This window comes from Helianthus annuus, chromosome 3 (genome assembly GCF_002127325.2).
Source record: "Helianthus annuus cultivar XRQ/B chromosome 3, HanXRQr2.0-SUNRISE, whole genome shotgun sequence".
Classification (NCBI taxonomy): domain Eukaryota; kingdom Viridiplantae; phylum Streptophyta; class Magnoliopsida; order Asterales; family Asteraceae; genus Helianthus; species Helianthus annuus.
In genome coordinates, this window is record NC_035435.2 from 168,032,974 (window position 1) to 168,044,238 (window position 11,265).

At 38.1% G+C, this 11,265-nt stretch overlaps 1 protein-coding gene across 4 annotated transcripts; it reads right to left on the reverse strand.

Moving 5' to 3' along the window:
- Positions 1–1,815: 1,815 nt before the first annotated feature.
- LOC110930669 (E3 ubiquitin ligase PQT3-like) lies at positions 1,816–8,331 on the reverse strand. 4 transcript variants are annotated; one of them, XM_022174016.2, is made up of 15 exons: positions 7,319–8,331; positions 6,676–6,787; positions 6,358–6,439; positions 6,093–6,259; positions 5,934–6,010; positions 5,722–5,790; positions 5,465–5,621; positions 4,518–4,666; positions 4,276–4,440; positions 3,860–4,174; positions 3,502–3,546; positions 3,160–3,418; positions 2,944–3,069; positions 2,713–2,794; positions 1,816–2,615 (listed from the first exon to the last, which is right to left on the reverse strand). In XM_022174016.2, the coding sequence occupies exons 1-15, from the start codon at positions 7,482–7,484 to the stop codon at positions 2,019–2,021; spliced, it is 2,568 nt and encodes an 855-aa protein (XP_022029708.1). In that variant the 5' UTR covers positions 7,485–8,331; the 3' UTR covers positions 1,816–2,018. The 4 variants fall into 4 exon arrangements, with proteins under 4 accessions (XP_022029708.1, XP_022029709.1, XP_035843630.1 ...); XM_022174017.2 differs by having other exon boundaries at positions 1,832–2,615; positions 3,505–3,546; positions 7,319–8,330; XM_035987737.1 differs by having other exon boundaries at positions 1,832–2,615; positions 2,713–2,791; positions 3,505–3,546; positions 7,319–8,329.
- Between the last annotated feature and the right edge of the window lie 2,934 nt (positions 8,332–11,265).

The window sequence follows — 11,265 nt, forward strand, 5'->3', positions numbered from 1 at the left end:
ACAATAAACATCATATGAATAAGAAAGCTACCAAAAACGAGCATCGCAATGCGATGTGTCGCTCCCACCGTATCACACAGACATCCTGCTAGTAATCCTAATATATACAAGCTTTGTGAAGCTTTAGTATGTTTTTACATATTGTAGGTTATAGATAAATCAAACTATATTGATCCTATTAACCTAACCATTAGATTAAATACATGACTTAAAATATAAAGTAAATAAGGAAAAAAGAAAATAGTTTTAGGATAGTTAATTGCATTGTCAATGTAGAGTTAACCCACTTGATAGAGAGACGCATGCCTCTTAAAGAGGTCACAGATTCATATCTGGGCAAATGGAGTAATTTGGGGGGGGGGGGGGGGGCGGTATGGTCTCGGGGAGTGGGGTTGCCGCCCGGGGAAGGGAATGCCAGTGTTGGATCGATGAGCGGGGAGAGGCTTCGGCGGTGAGTATACACCGATGCGGGAAGAGGAGGGAATGAGGAGAGAGGGGTGTTTAATAGTGGGTCCCAACTCCTTTCAACCAATCACATTTTTTTTAATTCTTTACCATTCTCCATGTGTTTAACCATTGCGAGTGATTGAGTGTAAAATAAAGAACGGAGTACGAACTTGACATAACATAATATTATTGGCTATAAAATAACTTAAAAATTGATCACTCTCTTCACCCTTAGAAGAATTGGTTTAAAAGCATTTACATCCCATCCTCCACCCTAATCATATATTTTAACAAAAAAGAACACACAATTTACTAAATTTGTTTCACTTTTTAAAAACCTCTCGGATCTCATTCTTCATATTTATCTCTTTTCTATTAAATAATATATAACACTTCTTTTTATTATTGTTTCTCTTTTCTATTAAATAATATTTAAAAAAATATATAGTGGATAAATAGTGAGAAACAAATTTAGGTGATTTTTTATTCACTTGAAAACACGGGGATGGGATGTAGAGTTGTTTTGTATTTTTTTTTTCCCGTAAATTTAAGAATGGGTGATGGGATGTGCCGATCTCATATATTTGTGAATGAGTTTTGTATACCATAAAGGGTAAATTGCATTTTACGTCCTTTGAGTTTCAACAAAATTTCAGACGTTGTTCTTTAACTAAGGAAATTATGACGAATGTTCTTTATTTTTTAATTTCCTTACAACAGATGTTAATGCTCTAAGACGTTAATGCTTTTTAATCTTTTTAGTATTATTTATAGATATGAGAACAAGGGAAAGGATGTTAATGCTCTAAGATAGAATAAAAGGAGCATTTGCATTTATTTGTTCTTCGGTTGTCCATGGGGAAATGGTTTGAGAATTGGACGTTTGTGTATTACTAAACCATTAATTCAGCTCGTTGATTAATTGAATATGGCTTCATTTGTTGGACTTCATTTCGAGTATGATGATGATGATGATGATTGTTGGACTTCAGTGGACCGAAAGATTAAAGAATAGCAAAGGAGTGAATTACATTAGTTTGGTTTAGTTAGATTAAGCAATTTACAACTACACCAACTTTGGTTTCACTTAAAAAAAATCTATATAAGCCTCTACTACATTTTTCAAAATCACTGGGTTTGAACCCGAACCACATGAGATGGGTCCGCTCATGCATGCCAGAACTTGTTTATTAAACGAGCTTGGATTAGGCTCAAGCTATCGTTAAGCTCAGTTCAATTCAAACTTTGAACACGATCTCAACTAGTAACAACCCGCTCGATATGTTTGCACCCTACCGTAAACAACCAGTGAGAAAGGCAAGCGAAAGCAAAAGCAAAAGTAAACGGATAACAAACGCCGAACGCCTATTGTATGAACAGTACCTTTATTTCTTGAAAATGTATATTTCATCAAACCAAAACAAAAATACACATAAACGGCTAAAGTATATAATTTTACTCATTTTATCAAGTAAAATTATGGTGATACATCCAAATGGAAAAACCAACACACGACTTTAAGTTCCTGAGTAGGGGTAAGCCGCCCGAATGTGCACGTATCTTGTTTCGTGCTATCTGTGCTTGCTGTAGTGCTCACGATCACGGTCACGTTCCCGCACCGGAGACGATTCGTATCTCGAAGGTCTCCTCTTGAAATGTCTATCTTCGTCGCTGGACTCATAATCTACAGGAACGGCAGCGGCAGCAGCAGCCTTCGTGCTGCTCTTCCTGGACACCCCAATGGATCCGGCTGCAGCCGCAGCTTCTAATGAACTTGATGTGACCTTACGTTTCTTGGAAGCTGCAGCGGCAGCAGCCGCTTCTTCCTCAGGGAAGCTGATGCGAGAGAAGACACTCGGCTTGTGTTTCCCATCACTGGTGGCGGCAGCAGAAGCTGATGCTGCGATTGGTTTGGAATCTGAGCTTGGCGGCGCTTGGGACGGTCTTCTGGTGGATGATGATTCTGACCGGCGGTGACTCTTGTGCTGCTGCGACGAGTGGCGGTGGTGGTGTGCGTCTTCGTAGTCATCGTAATCATAACGATCGCTAGAAGATTTCCTCTTTGAGGATGGGCTTGGAGGAACATCGTCCCGAGAACGGCGGCGGTCGGGTGATCGTCTTTCGGTTCTGTGATGGTGACCCTCACTGCTTGGTGGCGGAGTTGGTCTCTGGAAACCAACAAGAAAGCAGAAACAAACCATCAGTTGTAAAAAAAAAAACGCAAATAAACAAATAGTAGAAGACAGAATTAAAAAGGCTGCATACGGTTTTCGACTTCATTGGAGGACCATCCTCGTTGCGGCGTGCCTCTCGGTTGAATTCCCTCTCTTTTGGTATTTCTCTGCTGCTGTAACAAGATGAATTAATATAAGGTAAAATTATTTTGATGCAAACTTCATAAATGTAAAATTATATTGTAACTCACCAAACCGATATCAATCGAAAGCCCGATATCCCACTAGTTAACTCAAATTATTATTGTTATACGTTACTTACCTTCCGGTTCCACCACGTTTCTCCGAATCACGCTTCCACTTCAATTCAGCCCTCCGTGCTTCAAATTCTTCTCTACTCATGGGGGGCCCACCACCATTCATGCCCATTCCCAACTCTGCAAGATCCCTGTTATAACAAATTGTGTTAAAACTAACTACTACAGTTACGTCACAAGAATTAAATTATATAAATACTTAATGGTACAGCTACGAATACCTTTGAGGTGGGATAAAAGGAGGCATCATGAGCCCTCCTGGAGCGCCAAATGGATCTTGCGGAAACATGCCTCCAAAAGGAACGTCCATGGGCCCAAGCCCGTAACCACCCATATATGGCATGCCACCACCATACGGGCCCATAAATGGATCCATTCCGGGCTGCATCCCGTTCCAATAAGGATTGTACGGATTAGGACCTTGAGGCATCCAGTTCATAAGCGCAAACTCCTGCGAGGCCCTCCACTGCATCTCTGCTGCTGCAATAATCAGAAAAGAACAATGTTATTAGGTATGTTTAAAAAAGACGCTTGAAAAACAATACGGTAATCAGAACTTTTACCACTTGTAGGCATATTGTTAACTTTCTTCTTTTTCTTCTTTTTTGCTGAAAAGAAAAATGAAAACATAAAGCCGGATATTAATATATGAAAAAGTATATCATACATTACGGCTTAACGTACTTCACGTACGACAACGTGCGTGATTTGTTCTATAACATACATGATTAATGTTTTCAATATGCGTGATTATTGTGTTTCAACATGCGTGATTTTAAAATGAACGTGCGTAATTACCTGTCGTACGTGATGTACGTTAAGCCGTAACGTACGTTAACCTTCCTCATTAATATATTATACCTAATTATCATTTACAAGACATGTCAACTATTTTGTTTTTGTAAATCTTGAAATACTTACCTGCTTCAGTAGGAACTTGTTTCTGTTGTACTTCATCATCAGCGGGTCGACCACTACCCTGTGATGCTGCTGGTTCCATCATACTCTTCGACTCGTATGTAGCTTCAGAGACATCAGGGGCTTTATTGACTTTTCCTTTCTCAGAGATTGTCTGCTGAACTACAGGAGTCGCATTATTTTCTGCGGGTCCCGGTGGCATCTTTGTATCATCCCCGTTTTGTGGCGGCACTTGCTCCCCCTTGGAGGTTGCAGATGGTGAAGGGGATGGAACCTTAGGTTGTTGTGGTGGCGGTGCACATCTAGCAGACTCCATATCTGTAATGAAACAAGTAAATAAAGATTTGAGAGCAATTGTTATTGATATTATAATATTATATATTTGGTTGTTAAGTTGTGCTATTGTATATAGTATATACCTTGAACATGATAAGCACTGCCACCATTTTCAGCACTGCTATTATTTGACTCCAGTATTCGGTTTATTGTATCTCGTAATGTCTTATTCGGTAGAAGATCATCTGCTAGCACGTTTGTCGCACCACAGATACATACTGATTTATTGATAATGTGGTCTCGTATACCTGTTAGTATGATCGAGAAAAAAAATAAATTTAAGAATATAGTTTCATTACAATTTGAAGGGCCAAAAAGAACTTACATTTATCACAGAAACTTTTGAAACAGCATTTGCTTGTTAAAACAGCATCTTTCATCACCTGTGTGCATAAAGGGCAGTGAAGTTCCGGAGGGAGATCACCGACTGTGCGCGTCGAAGGCATACCTTCAATCTCCTTCTCAAAAGCAGCCCTGTTATGATAATATTAATAATAAAAACATAATTAATTGATGCACATAAGGCCATGGGCCTAGTGGAGATGGATATGATCGGGTGGTTCCGCTCATAGTCACATGAAACGCGGTACGCTCCGGTACACGGTACGAAAACCGGTACGCAATTCGGGCCTTTCTAAAAATCGGTACGTTAGGGGGTAGGTTCATTTGGGAACGCTAATTCGGTACGTGGTACGGCGTATCCTATGGCGTACCACTGTAGTTTGGTACACGTATCATATATATAAAAAAGTATAAAATAGATCATTCATTAAATTTTCAAAAACATAATCAAAATTCAAAACAGAAACTTCATAATGGAAAATTCAGAATCAAAACATAAATTTCATAAAACTCAATCTATCCTTTGTTTTCAAATTCCGGTACATGAATCTGGTTGTACCGGAACGCCGGCCACTACAAACGGAAACGCGTTTCGGATTAATTAAAAACGTGTATTCACCTATTGGAACGCTATTATGGTACACAATCGGGAACGGTCCAAATTAGCGATCCGGTACACAATCGGGAACGGTCCAAATTAGCGATCCGGTACACATACCAGAGGCGATTGGGACGACTCTGTACCGCGATTCGGTACGACCGATCTGGTACGCGATACAAGGGTCTTTTAGCGTTTCCTGTGACTATGGTTCCGCTGGTGGCACGATGATACTCCAGTGGTCCGTCAGTGATCCAAATTTGCCGTTCAAAAAGAATTTAATGCACATAAAGATTACAAAACATGAGGAAAAGGGAAAACAAACAACATACTCGTTTGGTTTCAGAACTGCGACTGCACCACTGGGTAATGCATATGAACCATCTGGTGTAGCCATTAACATAGATTTTGGAATGCCAGTTGGAGGTTTCACTCTCTTAATATCGAAGTTAGGATCACCATTTGTAGGGCAATGCTGAATGAAATGGCCTGAAAAAAGGGAATAATATAATTTTAATCTTGAAATTGAAGACCGATCTATCTAACTAATTGACTAATAGAGTAGCAAACGTTAAACTGATGAATCTACCTGGTGTTTTGCATCTGTGGCATATATAACCTGGTGGTGGTGTTTTCCGCTCAAAACCACCGCCCCGTCCTGAAAAGTTAAGAGATATAATTCAGGTTTTCAACAGCATAACTGTTAAAATAAGTATAAAACACCACAAACTAGATGAAAATTGTTGATTTGCTTTTAAATTTAAACATTATTATATGATGATATTAGCAAAAGATAATTACCAAAACCACGCGCCCCCATTCTACCACCCATGCCACGCCCAAAGCCTCTACCAGCACCAAATACATCAAGATTTTGCCTGCAGGTCAACAAGTCAACATCAGGCCCCTTTAGTGATATTTAATCATCATAAAAAGAAGCTAAATACAAAGAAAACTTACTGCTGCCAGTCCAAGGCTGGTGTATCAATTAAAGCCTGAATTTTGCTATCCTCGTCGGCTTTACTAGGAGCAGGAGCTTCCTGAAGTTGAATGTTGGACACAACTGGAACAACTTCGGGAATTTCATACAAATCGTTTCCAAATTCATCGTATTCTGAACCATCAAGCTACAAAATCCCAAAAAAAAGTGATGGATTATCATCCTCAAAAACGCTAAATGTGTAATCTTAATAAGTGATCAAGTTAAACCGTAAACGAAACTTACATAGTTAGTCACAGAGAGACCAGCCCCTGAAAAGTTACTCTTTGCCTGTTGTGCACTCTCCAGCTCGTTAACCACTTTTGACCTGCGGTGCAAATCACAAACAATAACTCAACCGATGTTACTATAAATCACATAACGTGACCATTAACCATGCGCAAAGCTTTTGCAGGGGTGATAAACCATGGTTTGGTTTACGTGACCACCAAAGAAGTGGTTGAAGCCAAGCAGTCAACCCAAAGCCACCAGCAAATAAGATATACCTAGGTAACTAAAAAACTAACTATTTAAAATTCAAATTTAAAGGTTTTGAAACTATACTCGGCTTGTTCAGTAAGTGGTGCTGCAACTATAGGCTTGCGAGGCTGTCCAGGAATTCGACGTATTAAAACAGAAGTATTTTTTGGTATCAACATGTCTTCATCGAGATATTCTGAAATCGCAAAACATAACACGTCTGTGAAACAACATAGATAGATTAATCCATTTCAACTGACTACAATACACTACCCAATAATCCAATATCACCCAAAATGACAACTCATCTCACACTTTGATAACATAATTACTAACTAGTTTAACATCCCTTCACATGGTTTGATGTGAATCCGCTATATTCAATCTAACTGAATATAGAACTATATATTAGCAAAACATGACCCACCCTAAACTGATCTCAAATCCCATAATCCTAAACATGACCCACCCTCCAAATTGGACCAAACAACTGAAACTCAAGACTTTTATATTGGTTGAAACGGTTTAAAAAATATATGTACATGATGAATGATGAACAAATTTCATAAGAAAGCATCATGTCCACCCAAATGATGTGATTGTTATGAAACACTTTAGATGCCAGTAAAGTTAAAATTCATTGTTAGCTTCCCCTTTTCCCAATAGACTCTCAAGACAACAATATTCAAGAACATAAATCTAACAAAGCCCAGAACTCGAAACCCACCTTCATTAGTCTGGGCATTGGTGACCACAAGATCATAATCAGTGCCCCTGCCCAATTGCTTAGATTCATATATTTTCTCTTTCAAAGAGGCAACTGTTATAAAATGGCCATCGATTGGAATCGAGTCATAATCTTTTGCACTTTTAAACTTGTAATATACTGCCATAATTAATATAAAAATTCCTTTTCTTTTCCCTCAAAAATAAGATATCAGAAACAAGCACAAATGTGCAATACTAGTATCAATAAAGGCGTTAATATGAACGAAAAATATCAACCGCCTGAATTGAACACCTAAACAACAATATATAATAATAACAGTACAAATATCAACGAAGAAGAACTTTTTTTTTTCGTTTTTCCACACTTCAGTAACTCTGGAAAAGATCAAACCGCCTCAGATCCACTCGCTTCAAACGGCAAATCAGCAAACCGCTTCAATCAATCCGTAAAACATCTTCCGGCTCTCAAAACTTGTAGATCTCGAACAATCTGCGCAGATTCTTCCGTGCGTAACACTATTGCAATCGTGTACACGAATTTTACCAGCCAGAGAAACCCTAGAATTTCAATATCGATTAAAACCGAAAATATTCACGAGCTAGAAACCGTAGAACTTCAATATCAATGTAAAATTGAAGGATTTCACGAGCGAGAAACCCTAGAAACCTCCGAATCAGTTTTCGCTTGCTGTCGATCTTCTTTTGCGCTTGAATCTTCCGAAACAGCAACAGATTCGCTTCGAATTTCACAGATCTGCGTTCGGATTGACGGTTTTCTTCAAGTTGTTGTGAATCCTGAATATATAGGGCAGAAATTGTCGAAATTAGACGAAACGAAACGCGATTTTCAGCGATTGATGTTGTGAATCGCCTTTGCGGAGGATCGATTGGAGATTTGTTTATATTGTTGAGATGATCTGAATGATTGTGTGACTCGATTTGAAATTAGGGCAAAATCGCCAGAACGATGTAATCCCCAATACGCGTGAGACTCGCCGCCTTCTGAGATAAAGAGGGATGGGGATGTGCTTTTGGGGGTTTTATGGTGATAATATTTACACTTTAACCCCCTATGCTCTTTCGTAATGTACTTTTGTTGTAACTTTTCATAAGACCATTTAATCAATCAATCATACCACCCAGTATAATTCCACTTATAGCAAAGCTATTGGTAGGATTTGGGAATGATGGGATATAGACAAGTCTTACTATGACAGGGGATAAAAAAACTGTTTACAGCGAAATCCTCAGCTCCAAAGACAAATAGCCAGCTACACTAAACACATAAGATAACATAGGGTACCAAAAAAACTTTTTAAAACTAATATACAATAAATAGGTAAGAACGCATAAAATAAAAGAATTACACAATATATACACACACACCAGCAAGCGATAAATGCATAGGCCACCAAAAAAAAAAGGACTAGGCTCCTAAGACAAGACTCCAATACCCTACCATACCACTCTCCTAAAAGTTCTTAACCCTAATCCTACATCTCCACAAACACCTATCCTCAGAGAGGTGCAAGTCTATCAATCCTTTCTAATCCGCTCCTCCCAAGTTAGTTCCCGCCTACCTCTACTCCTCTTTCCCTCCACAGTAAGAGTTTCCACAGTTCTAACTGCGGTCGTCATCTGTCTCTTCCTGACATGCCCAAACCATCTCAACCTCCCCTCCCCTCCCATCCCCTCTCGTATCTTATTTTATCTACTAGCTACTACTAATCTATCCCTAAAAACCTGATTTCTTATCATGTCTAACCTAAGTTTACGCGCTTGTGTTTTCTTGATCGCCTAACCTTCTGTTCCATATAACATAGCAGATCTAACTTTTCATAAGACCAAATTAAACTAATTTGTGTAAGTGATATTTTTGTTTGAACGGCAGATTTCTTTTTATTCATATCGTTTATGGGACTTGAACCTAAGACCTCCATCTCCCAAAGTGTTTAAAGGTTTTGTCTTTGCCAATAGTCCCCCACCCCATTGGTTGTAAGTGATATGTTTGATTTTATTAAATTTGGCCGTTTTCTTTCTTTCACCGGATGCGTGGTTGTAAAAATCAATGTTTTTAAAACCGGTTTACAATGGCCGGTTGAACTGGTCAAATCGGATGCCGGAAGCTTGGCCAGTACGAATCATACCGGTAAACTAAGGGAATGGCAAAGAAGTTGTACCGCCGGTAAATTGGGTTATACCTGTACCGAGTCAAAGGTTGGACTTTCAATCTTTTATGGGCTCTTTTTGAGGATTTACCTTCTTAGTAAAACCTAGCGCCCAAAAAGTTACCGGTATTGAATTTTTCGATTATTTTCTTATTATGGATTAACTTTTGAAATATTTTTTATTATGGAATGATGGAGTTTTGGATTATTTTTTGAGTTAAAAATTGTAGTTTATGGCTTTATAGGATTATTTAGTCAACCCGGTTGAACTGTCTGTTACAACCCGGTTCAACCGGTTGAACCATTTTTAAGCCAAACCCGATACGATTTAAAACCGGTTTTTTAAACATTGGTAAAAATCTCGACTAGGCGTTGATTAATCGCCGATTAATCGTCGATTAATCCTGATTAATCACAATTAATTCCGATTAATCCCTATTAATCGTTAGTCCTCAGTCCTCACCCCCACCACCTAACTAGCAACTAGCGATTACTACAACACTAACTGGATGACTTCAAAATTGTTAAAAATATTTTAAATGATAATTATAGAATCTTAGGGGTTGTTTGGTAGACTCTGAATGGTCATTAAGAGGCTACCTCTTAATGGAACCATTAAGAAGTTTACCAATGAGAAGGTAGAAGAATGTGACATGTGATGATTTACCATTCAGAGGTTATCTATTAACCATTCAGACTTGAGGTTACTTCTTATTCATTCAGAGGTTTTAAACCATTAAGAGATAACATCTGAATGGTCATTAAGAGGCTACCAAATAGCCCCTTAGCTAGATTTAGCTTAGAAATCTATATATATTAATAAATGAGATGGTGTGGGCTATGTGTCCTTGAATGGTGTAGCCATTTTGATGATGTGGCAACCATTGGTTTAATGGAGTTTGATTTTTGGAGGGAATTGATGTAATTCTATATAAACGAACCAAGTTTCACAAAACACAAACCAAAGATACACGGGATACGGATTTGAATGGGCCGGTTTTCGGGTTATCCAAATAACCCATATTGAATTCGGATCCTTTAAATTGATTTCACTCAATTATTTTGCATAACATTCTTCTTGAATCATCTTCTTTCTCTCTCTGTTCTCTCTCTTCTACCTACCATATTCGATTACAAACCCTAAATCAACATACCATCTCCGATCATCAAAATACTACAGCCGATCATCATCTTAGGTGGCGAATCTTTCAAGAATTACAGGTAAATGTATTTCATCAAACCTATCAGTTCCACAAAATCTCACATACCGACAATCATCTTCTATCACTTTAACCTAATGGTGTTCTTGATTCTTTGAAACATTCGACATAGATCCAAGGTTGCAACTGTTTTTATATGTTATTTAGATGTTTCTGGATCTTTTTTTTATTCGTTACTAATTATTTTGTTATTAACTTCATCTACGATTATTTTCTTTCAGATCCGAACATAAAAATTGCAGGTATGTTGTTTATTCAGATGAGAGTACAAGATGTTGATTATTTTCTTAATCAAAACGAGATTTGTTCTATTATTCTTCATTCATTCTGTTTCCTTTTTTCAAAGAGAACCCTAATCTACCGCCACCATAGCCATCATCAACATGGTATTCTCCATTGTTCATCGATCCAGAATTCACCATCAATGGGTATGAATTAACTCTTTTAGTTTTGGTTTTTTGATTGTTAAAGTTTTGTAGGTGATAACGGAATCCTTTTTTTATTTCGATTCAATCTCATTTGGGAGGATTTTTTTTGTTTCCTCGATTATACAAGGT